Raw genomic sequence first — 18,904 nt, 5'->3', positions numbered from 1 at the left:
TACTTTAATTTTCATCATAACATAATTAGCATATGGGGATTTGAAATATGCTGGAAAATAAATATTCTCGTACACATTAGGGATGTGTGACATTTATCAACTACTATAATTTTTGTTCTTTTAACAGTATGTGGGCTAACATTATTGTCATCAAGTATTATAAATTCAGGGTTCTACACAATCCCTTCATATCGTTTCAACACAATTTTTTACACATTTAAGTGGATTGAACATAAAACTATTTAGTTATTCCAAAATAAAACATTATAAACTGTGTTGGTTGTTCTGCCAAACATTTATTTTCAGTGTACAATTATCGTGATATAATAATCGTGATAACTGTGATTATTCCTCACACTATATTAGTACAACCAAAATCAATAATGCTTACATTCCGGTCTTGAAGAAGAGCCATCAAACCTTTGTTCAACACAATCTAAGAGGAAGATGGTAGAGATTATGTGGGCTGACTTTATTGTCAAGTCCAAAAGCATTGACTATATATAATAAAGCTTAGAATACAGTTTTAAGTTAGTAAGATATGCACTGTAAAAAATGCAGGGTTCCACACAATTCCTTCATGTTGTCCCACAACAACCTTGTAAACTATGTTGGTTCAACTTATACTAAATTAGTAGTTTTGGAACAAGTAAACGTAATTTTTTGAAAGTAGGATATGTAAGGGAAGCAGGGTTGGTTGGTCTTGTGTACGTCTCAGAATGTTTTCCAGAGCAACACGGTAGTGTTTTGTTCCTGAATGATTTTTATGAACCAATAGATACTGTGCCAGTGATTCAATGATACATTTATAAAGGTTGTTGCTTAAATTCTAAATGAATAAGCCATTCTAGACAAATCATTTCAGTGAAGCATTTAATGACAGTTTTATCATATTTATTTATCCAGAGAAAAATGATACTTTTTCTAATCCCCGCTCATCATGTCAGAAATGTTTGGTGACCCCATCAAACTAAAACAATGCATGGAAAAGTTTCCCCATCTCTCTTATCTGAAGCCATTGTCATAACTGGAATATCTTCTGGGTGATCAGCATTCCAGATTGCCACCCTTTGTTTTCTAACAATTAGAACGGAGAAGTGTTTTGGAACAGGATGAGAATCAGAGTTTCAGCTGGGCTCCCGACAAAAGGAGGAGGACATGCTAAACCCTCTCCACATAGTTGACTGGCATCGGCACAATGTGTTGTCAGATGTGCTGTGCCCTTAGCATGGGGCACATTCCTGTCTTGAAGAGGAGCCATCAAACCTTTGTTCAACACAATCTCAGGGGAAGATTTGGTGACAGTTTTCAGCAGCTTGGGACCAATGATTCCTTTCTGTTTCTTGGTCTCACCTTCCCTCTCTCTCTCAATCTAAATACACACACATATACTATAGTGATACGGGATGACATTGCCTTGGGTTATTTTTACTCTATTTAATCAAACAAGTTCACAAACATCTTTCATTTAAGTTAGAAGTAAAAACAGACATTCACATCATCAGATAAATCCAAAATCGACATACTTTACAGCACCCGGATGAGGCACACAGGTAATACTGGAGGAAATGAGATGAAGAGCATTTACAGGAAGCAGCGTGTAGAGGATTAAAGACATGATTTATAGAGCGTGATCCGGCCTAGCTAATGGTGTGTGTCAGCTACAAATTTACATATTTGCCCAGGCACACAACATCATATCAGCCAGTTACTAAATCAATCATAGCCACTATTAAAGAGACTGCTGATAGGGGTTAGTGGAAATGAGCTTGAGTCTCAGGCTTGATACTGGCATGGTTACCTTTATTCCATCAATCACAGATGCATTTGAGATGGCCATTGGTCATGGTTAGCGATAGATGACTCGAGACTGTGAATTACATTGCCATTTACTATGAATGATGAAATGTTGCATGCACACAATTTGAGGTTATACAATTTGGCGATATGAGCCCAGTGTAGGGGAAAGCTATTTTTAAAAGCAATCATAGCATTACAATATGAGTTATTGCTTTAAAAAAGCAACTGAAAGAGCTACTAAGCTACTTTTTAAGTGTGTTGTTTGTTTGTAATTAGAGCTGCTTGAGTAATCGAAATTATGTTGTCAGGGAAGCATGACTCAGTGATCACAATTAAATCTTCTCTGAGCATTCCTCTCACATAGAAACTGCAAATACGCCAAAAAGAAGAGACAGGAAATAAAAAAAAAAGAGGATCTTACTGCTTTTATTGATTTATTGTGGCTAATTAACACACAACTATGGAATCAAATCACGGAATTAAATATTTCAAACACTTGTCTAGAGTCTTGAGGTGAGTTGAGTAATAATGTATTAATAAATGTGTAATTTTTACATGCTTTCAGATGTAGCAGCATCACAGAGCTGTAGTTCCGATGCAAACAGCTGTCAAATTACAGAACTTTTATCTTCGATTTCAGGATTGCACAGATTAAACCATACACGATTATTTGCGTTGATTGTAAGTGAACCCCACTGCTCTGAAAGCACATTCTAGAGATTTAAAACTGATTACAAAGCCGGTTTTGTGCCTGAAAATCCCCTCTGATTAATTGTGCAGTATCTATTTTAATATAAAAAAGCTTCTATTTTTGACAAATGCAAGGCTCTTTTCTATCAAAAGTGAAATATGAAGTGAATAAACATCAGGCAGAGGTAATACAAATTTACTTTAGTATAGTTAAGGTGCAGCTCAAACAAACATTTTGGCTGTGCTGCATTTCTGGACTGCATGAAGAGAAAGTTCAACACTTTTCAGCAATGAATATTCCGAATTTGTATTTCACCATCTTTATTAATTTCAAGGGAAACTGAATCTGTTTTTCTGCAAGCGAGAGAAATAAATACATGTTCACATTTAAGCTATAACTACAGCAAGTACTGTTTCAGGTTTCCATATCGTATGCAACACATTCCCTCAACACAGGAGAGCTGTCAGTCAGTTAATGGGACAACAAAGGTTTTTTTTGTAAACATAAAACAAATATTTTGAAGGAAATTAAAATTAATTGTTTACTAGTTACTAGAAAAAAAATCCCGATTCCATAACCTAGGTTACTTGTAATGCATTAACTCCAGCACTGTATGTGACAAATACCAAATAAATACCAACTTCTCACATCAGCTGCGGAATTACATTAAGACCAAGTTCACCTAAAGAAATGGATCAATAAAAACGAAACAAAAAAGAAAACAGAAGCACAGAGAAGCAGACTGCAAGAAAGAAAGAGGTCAGTACTTCCGCAAAAGCGAAAATTCAGGGAACACAATGTGATTGGCGTCATTTTGTTGGGTGTCAGTACAAGATCTAAAAACTCCGTAGCAGATTATGTATGCCCTGCCACAAACACCACAAGTCTAAATGATAACCTTCACATCTGCCTGCCATTTTAGGACAAAATACTGGTGAAATCATATCCTGATGAAAGCTTTCCACTTTCAATAAATACATCAGTTTTCCTGGCAGACCAATGAGAAACATTTCAGACAAACTGCACGCTTACATCTGCTCCTGCTCTCAAAATGCTATTTTCTTTGAATGGAGATGGCAAGAAAGACTTTATTATTTATAATCTTTGCATATCAGCTAACAGTTACCATTTTCTGTTTATTTCTGACGATTTGGCAATTAAAGAGGTAGTTTACCAAAATAAATCAATGAAAATACAAATTACAATTCTGATATTTTAATGAGCGTCATGTTACTCCAAAACAGTTACATTTTTTTTCTTTTTTTTTTTTTAAAGAAAACACCCGATTCGAATGTTATCAGTGGTTATCAGCTGATAGATATAGGCCAGTAGAGGCCTTTTGCGCCTACTAGTAGGCTCAGAAGGCTGTTATCATCCATTCAAATGGTTAATCGGCTATACTAATAGAGAAGACTCCACATCCAGATCGGTTTTTACATTACTGTGATAACCCTACTGTGGTTGCGTTTAGGGTTGGGGTAGAAGTTTTAATAAACAAAAATAATTCTTGTTAACTTCCAGCCGCAGCCATATGTGATCTATAGCTGATTAACCATGTGGATGGATGATAACAGTAGTACTAGTACGCGCAGAAGGCCCCTACTGGCCCATATCTATCAGCTGATAACCACTGATAACGCCCATTCAATCGAGTGACAACATTCGTATCGGCTGTAAGAAAAACTGGTCCCATTCACAAATATTTTGGTGGATTATTTTCCATCTGTATGCACAAAATAATGTAAATTTTTTAATAAAAAAAAAATCCACCAAATCCACAACATGTGTTCATGCATGTGAATTTGTTCTTAAACATGTTTCAATGTTAGTGAATGTGGAGTACACAAAATGAGAAGAAGCTTGCACATGTTTAGTGCCTCCATACAAGTGCTTTACACACATCTTTTTCTTTAAATCATTATTTTTATAGACCATTTCAATGTGGGGATGTCATTGGCCCATGAACATTTCCTGCTTGTTATCAAACTATTTCAAAACTGTAGCAAGAGGCAATTCAATAATAACTACATGTTTAAACAGCTATCATAACATTATTTATCAATATGTTGCTCTTTTTGGATTCTCGGAAGCTATGGATATTAAAAATGTAAAACAGGAAATGCATTGGGACCATTGTTATTCCTTACACCCCTTAAAATGGTCTATTAAAACATTGCAGGCTTAGGCCCAATGCATGTGAATACCCCATTAGAATTCCTTTAAAATGTCTTCATCTTTCATCAATTAAACTTCCAGTTAAACAAAGTTTTTCCCCTATCAAAATCTTCTATTTCTGACACTCAATCTGTCTCAAAAACAGCAATCCTCCAGAAGCCATTCAGAAAGAATCTGCCACAAGAGTCTCAATAAACACACATATCCACTTCCTCTACAAAGAGGGATTGCGTTACATCGATTAAAACTCATGAATCAGATCTATGCTGCTTCCTGTCCATGTGTGTAATGACACCTGCTGTGTCTATTCTCTGGATCACTGTACACAGATCTGAACGTGTTTGGGAAAGTAATTTAACCCTTGCCATATGGATCAGCACTAGGGTTAAATTGAAAAGCAATATACCTGAGGGACGAGAGCCTATGAGCTGGCGTTAACAAATGAACACGTGTTTCAATGTAGACAACACTGTCATTTGCTATCTCCAATTGCTGTCACCTCATTTCCTCTAGTCTTATCCTTTAGTACAAGATCATCAACAAATACATCAGAGTTCATACTGTGTATTTGCTTCAGTGTATAAGCTCATACACACACTAAGTCCACATACACACTATTACATACAGTAATAGCCTATCCTGGAAAATCAGATCAGTGCCAGCTCCTGCATTTAGTTTATGTAAAAGTGATTGCCTTCACTCATATGGGAAAAGATCCTGTCTTTATTAAGAGTATTACTCAAAATGTAACATAAGATGAACAGCTTGGAATAGCAAATTACAGCAATACTTCACAAAGTACAGTATATATTTTCCCTGGTTATAGCTTAAGTATATCCTTATAAAAACAAACTCAGCCAATAATGCAAATATGGATTTAACTTACACAGGCTCACTGGAAATTCATGCCTCAGCCTACACTTTTGTGAAACCACAATCATGTATTTCTTCAACATACGTTTGATTGCACTTTCTAGGTAAAATGAACACTTTGGGTCAACTTTTGTTCCATTTCAAATTAACGATGGTTACGAAGATCTATTATCAGAAAATAAATGATTTTTTTCATGCAGTTCTTTGCACAACACCAACAAAACAACTTAATGTCTATGACCTGTAATCAAATATAGGCTAATTTATACTTCTGTATTGAGAGCACATGGTACGTCCTTCAGACAGTGACATGACCGTCACGTGCCCTGACATGCACCTCTCAAAAATGTAACTACATTTTGCGGTGACAAAAAGCACAAGATCTGTGATTGACCATCTTGGTAGTGGTGACGAGTGTGGGCGGGGATGAGAGCTATAAGACAGGAGCAAGCACGGTGGCACAAAGGTTTAACAAGTGTCGCGTTCTGAAGCAATGTAAAATGTAAAAACTAAGATGTAAAAACCAAGATAAAATTATGTGATTTCAAAACTGAAATACGAAGTGAATAAACCTAAGGCTGAAGGTAATATTCACTAGTACTACGAGTAGGCTCAGAAGGCTGATATCATCCATTTAAATGGTTAATCAGCTATACTAATAAAGAAGACTCCACAGCCAGATCTGTTTTTACATTAATGTGATGGTTGCGTTTAGGGTTGGGGTAGGGGGTAGACGTTAAGAAAATACTATCAATGGGAAATTTAATAAACAATAAAAATAATTCTTGTTAACTTCCGGCCGCAGTAATATGTGATTTATAGCTGTTTAACCATGTGGATGGATGATAAAAGCCTTCTGAGCCTACTAGTAGGTGCAGAAGGCCCCTACTGGCCCATATCTATCAGCTGATAACCACTGATAACGCCCATTCAATCGAGTGACAACATTCGAATCTGCTGTAAGAAAATTGGGTCCCATCCACAAATAATTTAGTGAATTATTTTCCATCTGTATGCACAAAATAATGTCATTTTTCTTTTTAACTAAAACAAAATTATTCCACAAAAATTCACAAAGTGTTCATGCATGTGAATTTGTTCTTAAACATGTTTCAGTGTCAGTGAATGTGGAGTACACTGTTGAGGAGCTGCAAATAGAGGAGCTGCAAATATATACTTTGTTTTGGTTTACGTTATGATTAAAGTTGTTGAACATTCGCCAGTTCCCACCTTCCTTTCTTGAATGAGTGTGATTTTGAGCAACTTCTTCAATTTAACTACATGTCGCAGCGATGCATAGCGCAAGCTTTGTGATTGGTTGGTTTGGTAGCTGTGATGACTGTGGCCGTTGCTGAGAGCCGCGAGGCAATTTGAGCGAGTGTTTACAAGTGTGAAGTCCCGTGAAGGAGCTCCAGATGGAAACTTTTGTTTTGTGTTTACATTATGATTAAAGTTTTTGCACATCTAGCGTTCAGAAAAAACACCCATGAAGAAACAAGACACAGAGGAACATAAAAACCTACTGCCAGTTAGTGTTTCGTAAGTGTCATTGCAGTGCAACTCAAACAGCAAGGCAGGCGCCGTGGGTCAAAGTGGTGAGTTTGATGCAGAAGAATACATTTTAGTGTTATTGCCAGGGCAGCACAAACAGAGTGCAAAAATATAAATGTTCACAACGACAGATCACGATCACTTGCATCTCTATATGGGCAACTTTTGTGCTATGGTCAGTATGCTCTGTAGCTCATTTTGTACATGGTTGTACTTGCGATGCATAGCGCTCAAGTTCAAGTCCAGTGGAGCAGGTTCCACAAAAGAGATTAAAGCAATGTAAAAATCTAGATAAAACTATGTGGTTGCAGCAGTGCATTTTTCTCTTACGTTTGCTTTTGAAAACATTATTGGCTGAGTTTAAGGAAAGGGTTTAGGTTAGTGATTCATTAGATGATCTGTACAGCAAACCCCACCTTCTCATGGACATGTACAAGATGGAAGTGTATCTGAAATGTATAACAAAAGGTACACTAAGTAATTGATTTTAGTTCTGCAAACAGGGTTCATACACATTTTTACTACTTAAATTCCATGACTTTTCGATGATTTTTCCAAGACTTTCAAGTAAATTTTCATGACCTAATTTTTCATGCAATGTCTACATGTGCGTGGTAAAAGAAAAACAATGCATGTTCAAATTTATTACAGCATATCGTAAAACACGTAACAATCTATTTAGTTTCAATTTATATTTATATCTATGTAAAATGTATTAAATAATGCTTACACCGCACTAATAGTGTGAGAGTATGTGATTGGCCAAGGACAAAAAAAGAAGCAAATAACCTGTATTCAAGTATACAGATATCTGTTTTCCATGACTTTTCCAAAACTTTGTGGGTTTTTCTGTTTTTCCTGGAAAATGCCATGTCAAAATTTCATGACTTTTCCAGGTTTTCCATGATTGCATGAACCCTGTGCAAAAATAGACAGCACCCTCTAGTGGATTTGTCATCTGAAACATGCAACAAAATATATACACGGAGCAACGTATATTATGATTTGCAAAAATGTAGACTGAGGCAGATATTTCCAACGAGCCTGGGTTGGATCTAACTAAACTTCCTCTTGTCTGTCCATTCAAAATGTGATATCTGAATGTTCATTCTTTCCTCAGAAGAAAACAACAACGAATGTTCGTGAAGTAATGTTAAACTGAAAACGGACTGTTATGACAGATTATTGTGAGTAAATGCTGATAGTTGGCAATCAAAGGAAAGTAAATGTCATTGGAAATTGCAATAACTTAGTATGTCAAAACAATCTCTGATTTGCTCTATAAACAGTCTGACTAAACCCACACAACTTGTCATTCCCTGCAGGGAGTTTGTATAATGAAAAACCTCAGTGTTGACTATTTGGTCCTTTTATGGCTTTGTTTTGTTATGGTTGTATCATTTGCACAACATACATTAAGCCTTTTACATTTAAACAACAAGTGAATTATTGTGCAAAATGCTGCATTGGCTCTAAAGCAATTTGTTTATGTCAATATCAAGTAGAGAATGCATACATGCACAAACATTTCCAGGACAACAGGACAAAAAGAATCATCCATCTCTTGCATAACTGAATGATGCTTTTCATGAGAGATAGAGAGAGTGGGAATAGAGAAAAAGAGAGGGAGTGAATAGAGTTAGGAATGCTGACAACCACCAAACGAAAGACGGACATTCCCTGCCAAAATGTGCTGTCTCATTATCCGTGTAATCGTTATACCATCTCCCAACAGCCTAAATCTTTTCAGTCAAAATCATCAATCAAATATAATTCCTTTGCATAATAACAAGGCCTTTTCTACTACACTATTAGACATCTGTAACTAATCAGAGTAAATACAACCATTCACCTAAAATGCAAATTACTTCTACCTGACATTATGTAAATACGACCTCATGTGCACTAAATTATAAAGCCGGTCCCCTATGACATATCTGTCTTTGATATACAAGTACTGTTGATCAATACGAAGCACTAAACATAGAACAGAAATGCCATTTAAAAATGTCACTCAGAATTCCACTAAACCAAAAATAAAAATCACATTGCATTCTGCAGATGTAGGCACTGGTTTATTTAAGCCATCAGGAACACTTTTCTAGTAAATTTCACTGACTGCTACCACATGTGTTCGCTTCATAAACCCAATGCTCCTGCACAAACCACACTCATTACCCAGAATCCACTGCATACAGTGTGGCTGCAGACACAAATCAAGACCCCCTAAAGCTGCCTCAAGGGTACAGCCTTTTAACTGGTTGCCCTAAAGTTCAGTTTAAGAACTTATGGCCTAAGACACGGATCTGTTCCTGCGCTAAAACGATTCATGTATTAGAACTGTCGATGGGACACTCCTCCCGATTTCTGACTGTTTGCAAATTAGCTGCTATCATTGACCTTTACAAAGCCTGTGGTTTCAGTTTCAACATTTAAAAATGATTGCAAGTTCTTTGTGGTGGTGGTGACGGGGAAACATCTAAACTTGCATTGCAAATAAAGATATGTACAGTACAGAAATATTAAATTTGTGTTTTAAATCAACATTGATTGTTAAAAGAAGTAAAAACATGAGTTTAGCATAGGTTGATTTTCCTGAGACATATGAAACCACATAAATATGTCACTGTAATAAACAAATACACAAATAAATAAACAAACTATATTTAAAAAGGATTTCTTGCGACAAACAATGTCTGTGCTCTTCACCTCCAACAGGCTCTAATATTAGCCATAATGTAATACTATAGAAAATAAAGAGCTAAAAGGTTATGACTCTAGTGGTTTAGAGTACATTATTGAGGGTCTTTGACGTTATCAACTCTTTTCTACTAGAATCTAATTTAGAAAGGCAGGAAGTTATGTAAAAGATAAAACTTAACTTAAAGATGCTTTAGACGCTATAAAAGTGTGTTTGTTGGCGATAAAACCTTGAAAGACCAAAGATCGCATCTAAAAAAAAAAAACTTTTCTGTACAAACTATAGTTTATCGTGACAGCATCTAAATCATTTTGACTTGAAGAAGATAATGAGGGGGGAATGTGTTTTTACAAAAAGACAGAAATGCAATAAGTTAAGTCTATAGTTTGTTACTGTGTTACTTTACTGACAATTCTAACAGTATTTATAAGTAGGGTCAGTATAACGTAGTCTCTGATGACAGAGCTGTGTAAACAAAGTCAAGCTCCTCTAACACACAGAACACCTGCCAGTCTTAAACACTTTGACATGATATTTTATAGTTCTCTGAATTAGCCCACTAAACAACAACGTTTGTTGGGAGAACTAAAACTCTGGAATCACATAACTGTTCCCCCAGGAGCACATAAAAACATTCCTGTCATATCAAGCAGAGTCTGTAAGGGAGCACAATTCACGCATTGTCCTGTAACACTGACAGCCTTTTGTCTGAAATTCTTCTTTAACTGCAGAAGGCATGTATCTGTTTTATTAGAGTCATTACTAAATTTACAGATATGGAGCTCTGAAAAAGACATTCAAAAAGGATTGTTACACGATCAGGATTGATTCTTGTGAGAAATCTCTCTACAAATGTCTGACAAATACTGCCTGACTAAACAGTGTTTAGGAAAAAGCAGAGGACTTAAAAACTGAACAGAAAGAGTGATGAATATGGCAAGCTTCTTATACCTTAAAATTCAGCAGTATTTTATTTATGTTCCACTTTTAAATTACTGGTAATTTAACAACAACTGATATCTTAGTCAGTTCCATAATTACAAAGTGTAAACGCATCGAAGTTATTCTAGCAAGATTATTATTATGAGAACAAGAACTGTTCAATGTGTTCCATATGTAGTGGTAAAACAGCAATAGAAGGTAAAGAGCACATGGTACACATAAATTAGTAATTACTAAATGAAAATCAACGATTGCTTCTAGTATCGAATAGCAAAGTAGAACAAGTATGTTGTGAAACAGTAGCTACTGGTGAGTTATAATTGTATTTAATAACTATTTAAAAATAATTACTAGTAATACAATTTAATCTCAAGTCAAATGTAATGATGGCTTGCCACAAGTGAGCGTGTTTTTGGCAGTAGCTCTTCCACCTGCTCCGAATGACGGACCTTTACGAAGTAAAATCACTAAAAACATCTCGACCCTTTAACTAAACCTCTCCAAACTTATCGTATATAACTTTAACTTGTTCAGGACAAGTGCGTAGAAGCAAAAAAGGCTGCATAGCTCGCTGTTTAACATCTACTGAACCAAACAGAGATTCAACTTTGCGCTCTTAGTTTGGAAACAGCAGCTCAGGGGTTCAAACACCGTCTCTCTCACCTTGTTGTAGTTGTAGTATCCCAGACAGTGGGAAAAATCCAGGTTCTGTGGATCCCCAGGAATAGAATTCCCTCCGGCAGACGGATAAAATACATCCATGTTTCCTCTCGGCGAAGCGCTGCTCATATGAAAAGGGCGCAATTTTTCTCTTACTTGTCCTTCAACAATCCAGGCGCGGAGAATGAGAGGGACGCGGAGAACAACACGTTTTTTGCAGCTCAAGTGAGGCAGAGAAAAGGTAAAGGGTGTTTTGAGGAGTTTTAGTAATCCTCTTCTATGAGCAGTGATCGCTGGCCATAGTTTTGGGATGTTGAAGAAGGGTTGGCGATGTTCAAACTGCTCCTGCGCTGTGAGATCCAAGCATGCTTGGAGAAGAGCAACACAAAGAAAAGCCGGCAAACAGCAACTCCGCTACAATGTTCTCCGTTCAGATACACGCTCGCAGACTCGGTTGCTGGAGGATTTAAACACAATGCTGTTCCCGCTCTCAGTGTTTCAAAGACGTCTCCATCAATCCACACTTTGCGTTTCAAATTAAGCGCTGGCAGTCAGTTAGACACTTTAACCTCTTAAAGATTGGCTAATTAAATGAAATTAAACACTCCAGACACGTGGATAATGCTGTCCGATGGCACCGTTAGTCCAAGAAACTTGGGAAGCGATGTTTACATATTCATTACAGCGCTCGAGGGACTCGGAGCAGCCAATGGTCTTGTGTTTACTTCAGCCAACATCAAGCTGTGATGGAGGAGTATGGGAGAGAGTGGGGCTCATTGCGACCACTCCCAGAGCACCCATCGCCACTCCCCTATCAGCCATAGAAAGAACCCCCCGCGTTCCTACATGAAATGACAACATATAACCAGTTACAGTAATTAACTAATTACCACGAAGCTATTTTTTGCATCAACTTTAAATTATTTGTTTCCCCCACCAGAAAAATAAATAAACCAAATCAAATAAAGGGCTCTTGGATTGCGAAATAAATTGTATTTTATCTTGTGACAAATTAGTAGTTGTTAAATTATAATAAAACCTTGTAAGTTTCAGAACTCACAACTTCCCCCCAAAAATGCTTTTAATAAAATCAAGCTCCCAAAAGGGCTCATCGTGGATTTTATCTCAATATGGTGTCATAGTGTAATAAAAGGCTCTGGTTTCCCCCACAAGTCTAAAGATATGCGCTATAGGTGAATTGGGTAAGCTAAGCGTTGTCCGTAGTAGATGTATGCACGTCCTGGTCTTTAAGGTTGGGGGTTGAGCGTTGGGTTAACAACCCACCCCATAGAAATTGGATGTTACAAAACACCAACATGGAGCAGCTAAATATCAACTTAGATATGTAAACGGTCCTGGGAGTAAATAAGTAAATAAGTATAACAAAAGACTGCCTCTGCAGAACAGGATCAGTGCCTACTTTTACACTGTTGCCTATTTAGTGACACTCTTTACCATCCCCACTGAGCCATAACACAAAGCAGAAATTTCATAAATGCTTACTATACTGTGCCACACAGTATGTTCTAATTCACAGTATACAAATCAACAACAACATTAATTTCTCAGATGACCTACTGTACAACTTCTGATGAGATACTGCATCCAATGAGTAAATCATGTGACAGACACAGGTCATTTGATAATAAAAACATGATGGATGTACATCTGAATTCCAATCATGTTACTTATACTACATATAAGGTGCTCTACTAATCATTATAAAAGTTCAAATTCAATATGCTGATTCTAAGCTTGTGTCAAATTCTGCTGAACACAAAACAAGTAATTCTGAAGAACTTCGAAAACCTGCAGGAACAAAAATAAAATGGAAGTCAATGGCTGCTTCTTTCCAGAATGTTTATATCCTCCTTTGTGTCCAACAGAAAAAAAGAAACTCAAATAAGTTTGAAAAAAGTGGAGGACGAGTAAATGATAAGAGATTTTTTTGGTGGTGATGTATCCCCTTTAGTACTCCACAAACCCCACATACATCATGTAAATTTGTACACCTATACATAATTAGCTTTTTTTAATACATGGGATTTATAAATGGTAAAAAAAATACTTGACTACCATTACCTAAAGATTACCTGTTTGTGTTTTTTTTTCTAACATAAATGACACACCAGTCATATCTCAAATGGCAGTTCTGAAACAATATGTTTTTTAAAAATATCTGCTGTAAACATTAATAAACAAGGACTATTTTTACCAGAAAATAGTTTACTCAAATCCAACAATCATTGTAATAATTTACCTGGATAGCATTTTTCAGTTTTAATAACCACAAAACTATTAACATTCATGATTTTGATAAAAACAGAACAAAATATATAAGCCTCTTGACCTTATTTTACTCAAAACAGAAAACCGCTATTTTAAAAACCCATATGAGATTCCTAAGGGAACTCATGGTGAATTAGCCTTCTGAGCTGGCCTATAAATTGACGTCACAACTTCACAGCTTTATTGCTATTCATTTTTTTCTATTTGTTTAAAGTAGTTTTTATGACAGTCTTCATTTCCATTAGCTCATCTTCATTCTAAGCGCAACCTCCAAAACTCAACATCTCAGAATGTCTTGTAAATCCCAGCATAACAGGACATTAAACACTAACAAGTCTCCTCCTCTTCTCATCTTGCTCAAAAACACATTAAATATACATGCTGGGAACCCGAAATCCTCTGCCCAGTTTTGAGCTCGACCAGAAACATGAAATCGCACTTTGATTCTAAAGCAAGTAGTTTAAATAACCCCAAATCTATTATTAACAAGAACAACGCCACCATAATTTTGCTGTATGAACAAAAATACAAAAAATATTAAGTATGAAATACAAAACAAAGTACGAATAAACAAAAGTAAAGATACCTATTTTTCCCAGTTCAATTCAGCAGAATTCAAAAGGGGTAGAGAGAACTGAATTTCCTGGGCACAATATTTGCATCTGAATAGGCAGCTTTCTTTTCAGCTCTTCTCGTGATCTTTTTATGGGGAAGCAATGCTTTAAGAAAAAAGTAATTAGTAGATTCATTCCTGCCAATTTCAAGGCAAATGTGGAGCAACTGGAAATACAGAGGAAGTGACATATTTACACATGTAAGTTTCCTGTAGCCAAATCAAACATGTTTTGTTCAAGCAACTGCCAAGCATTTTCAATTATGACCAGCAGGGGCTACAGAATGCAAACACTCCAAAGGCATTTTAAAAAGATTTTTTCAGTTAGAAGAGTCACTTGAAGAGGAAGTGAGATATATTAACAGTACACATGTAAATATAGATGTTCCTGTAGCTAAATCAAACATGTTTCAGGCCCATAGCTGGGTTTGTCTGGTTTGAAAGACCCCCCCTCACTAACAAAGGTCCAGAATCTGTCCCATACATGATCATTTGTGCTATTTTGACTGTTATGCCATAATAAATAATAAAAATAACCCATCAAAAAAGGCTTTAAGGCCAAGCGGAATCCTGTTGGCTCTCGGGTACAGAATTTGGAACACCAAATTTAGCATGCCATGACTTCCTGTTCTGAAGTCACGCTCTGCCAAATTCGGCATCCCGAATTCTGACTGAGGAAAGTTGAAAGTGCTGGTCAGTTTGTAATTTGCCTAATAGATGACAATAGTCAACAGTATTTTTTTTTATTTAAAACTTTAACAGATTGGTATTTTTTTCTAAAGATATATGATGTAATACATTTGCATTTTAAAAACAAGTATTATATTCATATTCCTTTACTCTAAATCTTTAGGAAATGTTTTGGTACATCAAAAAGTGTGGTTATGATGAACATCTGACAAGCTAATCCAGCAAAAAAATAGTGCTTAAAATGTCGCTAAAATGTCATATTTTAACATAATTAAATAGGAAATTAGGTAAATAACTGCAAAAAGGTCCACTTTTTGAAGATACAAAAAAAAAAAAAAAAGAACCACCCCTTTCACCAGGCTGGTCTACATATATAAACACACACACATATACATACATACATATATATATATATATATACATACATACATATATATATATATATATATATATATATATATATATATATATATATATATATATATATATATATATACATATATATATATATACATATATATATATATATACATATATATATATATATATACACACACATATACATACATACATACACACACACACGCATACATACATACCTATCTATCTATCTATCTATCTATCTATCTATCTATCTATCTATCTATCTATCTATCTATCTATCTATCTATCTATCTATCTATCTATATATATCAACATAACATAAACACATCAAAGGCATTTAAATATTATTATTTTCCTTACTTCGAAAAGTAATTAGAAGAGGAAGTGACATATATTAACAGTACACTTGTAAATACACATGTTCCTGTAGCCAAAATTAAACATGTTTTGATAAAGCAACTGATAGACAGGGTGTCACGGTGGCTCAGTGGGTAGCAGGATCATCTCACAGCAAGAAGGTTGCTGGTTCGAGCCCCTGCTGTGTCATGTTGGCATTTCTGTGTGGAGTTTGCATGTTCTCCCTGTGTTGGCGTGGGTTTCTTCTGGGTGCTCTGGTTTCCCCCACAGTCCAAAAACATGCGGTACAGGTGAATTGAATAAGCTAAATTGGGAGTAGTGTATGTGTGTGTGAATGCAAGAGTCTTTGGGTGTTTCCCAGTGTTGGGTTGCAGCTGGAAAGGCATCCGCTGCATGAAACATATGCCGGATAAGTTGGCGGTTCATTCCGCTGTGGTGGCCCCTGATTAATAAAATGAGCAAAAAAAAAATGAATGAATGAACTGATTTACATTTCCAATTATGACCACCAGAGGCTACAGACTACAAAGGCATTTTAAAATGATTTTTTTTAATCAGAACATTAATCTGAAGACTTGTTAAACATCATTTCTCATGACATTACACTTGCGGTGTGGAATTAAAAAGTGTACAGATGGTTTTAATTCAATGACAGAAAACATTTCTTGATGGTTAGAAATAATTCTCAGGTTTTGTGAATGGAACCAATTTATAATGGAGAATTTGTTCGCTGTCAAAACAAAAATCCCTTTGTTATCTATTTATTGCATTTTTCAGGCAGCCGAGAATTCCCTTGTTTTCTCGAAAACGCCATGCATGTATAGTGCATTTTGGTCTGGGATGAGTTCTGTAATCCCATGGGCCTGAATCAGAGAGCTATAGATGAAAGTAACTCCACCAGAAAAACAGAGGCTCAGCTGGAAGGTAAGTGGCAATCATGATTGCATTTGCATTCACAGTGTTTCCTTTGAAAATGTTCACTCCCGTGCAATGCATAATCCTATATTACACAACAACAGCCAAAAATTTAATTAAGATGTGTTTTCATATTTAAAAATGATCTACAAGGCTTCTACAAAAGGAAATGCATTCAGTATATGGACATTATATGCAAAACATTCCTTCTTTCTCCCCCTCAGACAGACACTCATACAATAAACATGCACGAACAGACAGACAAACACACAGGCGCGCATGTTATCTACACACATACATAGAAACGATCAGATAAGGAGGGTGTTCCACATTCCACGTTGCTGTTATTACGTTTGATACGTGGGGTGATGAATGCGCCCGATCTGATGTGCGAAGAAGCATCTTTGATTCTCTGTTATTATTTATTTGTGTGCGTAATGCTGTTTGCCCATGTGGCAGGAGGGAAACTGAATTAATTTCCTCTCTGTGGGTTTGGTGTCAGCGTCTGAGCACAGATGAATTATGCTGCACTCACACTTCATGTCATTTCCTCTACACCCGGCAACATTGTCACCATTTGGTAACCTGAAAACAAATTATCCCACTCTGGCACAAGTTCAAATTCAATTATAGCAGCCCATAGTAATTATGCGGAGGTATAAAAGAATAATAAATGCAAAATAATTAATTAACCTAATAATCTTTATTTATGCGCCCCTCATATTAAGCCTGTGATCTCTCCATTGTGGCAGCATGCTCTAAATTAGACCCAACAGCTGCGGATGTAGAAAAAGAGGCATCAGTGGCATCAATAATATTCATATCTCAATTCTCCTGTGGTTATTAAAAAAACAAGGGCAAATTTTTCACATAATGCACACCGTTTAGCTACATTTTTAAATAGGCCACAATAATATTTGATGTTAGAGCGACACCTTTTACATTCCCCTTTCACAGCTGTAGTATTTTGCCTGATTGATCTCATAGCATATCATTTTGCATTTGTTAAGTTTGACTTTTTCCACCCAGAGCTTCAGATTATTCTCTGCTATGAACCTAAAGAAGAGCGCCTTCTGCTCTGACCTTGGCAAACTGACAAATCAGCTTTGCTCCATTGTGTATAGAACACATACTCAGGATTCAGCAACAGTTCTCCCATATATATATCAAGATTCGTGCATGGAGTAATATGCAGTGGTAATATTCTCAGGCTGTTGGGTCTGTGCGATTGGCTTCATTGTCAGACACTGAGGTCTTTGATCTTTCCTCCTTTTTGATGCAGTAAAGGTGAACTGTCATGGAATAAAGTGTTCGGCTTGTCTCACATGCCTGAAAGAGTCTGATACATTTTCTATCATCAGTACTATCTTAGTTCAGTGCTGTAATCTTGAAATCCATGCATTTGTTCATATTTAAACTAGCATTATACTTCCTAATGTAATATGAAGAAAAACAATTACAGAACATTTTTTATTAATTTACTGCAGTTTTCTGAAATAAACTAAAACATCATTAAAATGTAGATTAATTACATCACTGTAATATATTGTTATATTAGTGCAGACAATGGGTAACAGTTACAAATGCAGCTTTATTTAAGCAAGGGATGGTCATACAGGCATACACAGCAACAACAGGGGTAATCCAAAACAAAATCAAGTAAACAGGCAGGGCAGGCAGCAAACAATCATAAATCCAAAACATGACAGATAGAGATAGGGCCAGAGGCTGTTTGTCAATTCGAAAAGCAGAGAATGGACTCACATTTTTTGTGGAGACTGGTCTTGCCAAGTTACCTCAGAAGAATTAACTCAGAATGAACAAGGAATGAATTTTGGAACTGAACTTTGGCGGCTGAAGATGACATTACATGTAGGGATAGCTAACTTGAAACTGACGTTTTGACACAGTGTTGAGATCCTGAAGCGCAAGTGTTTTAAAACACTGCACTGAAGCATGATCCGAAACACCCATGTCACGTGACTAAGATGATTCGAAACACCAGGTCACATGACTAAAGTATTTCAAAACACCAGGTCACGTGACTAAAGTATTTCAAAACACCAGGTCACGTGACTAAAGTGATTCAAAACACCAGGTCACGTGACTTAAGTGATTCAAAGCATCTGTCATTTCAGAAGTGTTTTAAGCCCTGGAGAATTTCAGAGAGGGTCAAGAAAAAAAAACACAGTCTTGTGTAGCCTAGTGGGCTGTGCGTGTGCACAAAGTTACTGTGCTTTAAATGGCCCGGGTTCGAATCCCA

At 36.2% G+C, this 18,904-nt stretch overlaps 1 protein-coding gene across 1 annotated transcript in view; it reads right to left on the bottom strand.

The window, feature by feature from the left end:
* tox3 (TOX high mobility group box family member 3) overlaps window positions 1–12,123 on the bottom strand; it is a 65,770-nt gene extending 53,647 nt beyond the window's left edge. The window contains exon 1 of the mRNA XM_056461788.1: window positions 11,397–12,123. Within this exon, the coding sequence (XP_056317763.1) occupies window positions 11,397–11,522 (126 nt within the window). The 5' untranslated portion in view covers window positions 11,523–12,123. The remainder of the gene's footprint in view (window positions 1–11,396) is intronic.
* Window positions 12,124–18,904: the final 6,781 nt, after the last annotated feature.

This window comes from Danio aesculapii, chromosome 7 (assembly GCF_903798145.1).
Source record: "Danio aesculapii chromosome 7, fDanAes4.1, whole genome shotgun sequence".
Taxonomy (NCBI): Eukaryota; Metazoa; Chordata; class Actinopteri; order Cypriniformes; family Danionidae; genus Danio; species Danio aesculapii.
The sequence above is the reverse complement of the archived record's forward strand: the minus strand, read 5'-3'. Positions and strand labels throughout refer to the sequence as shown.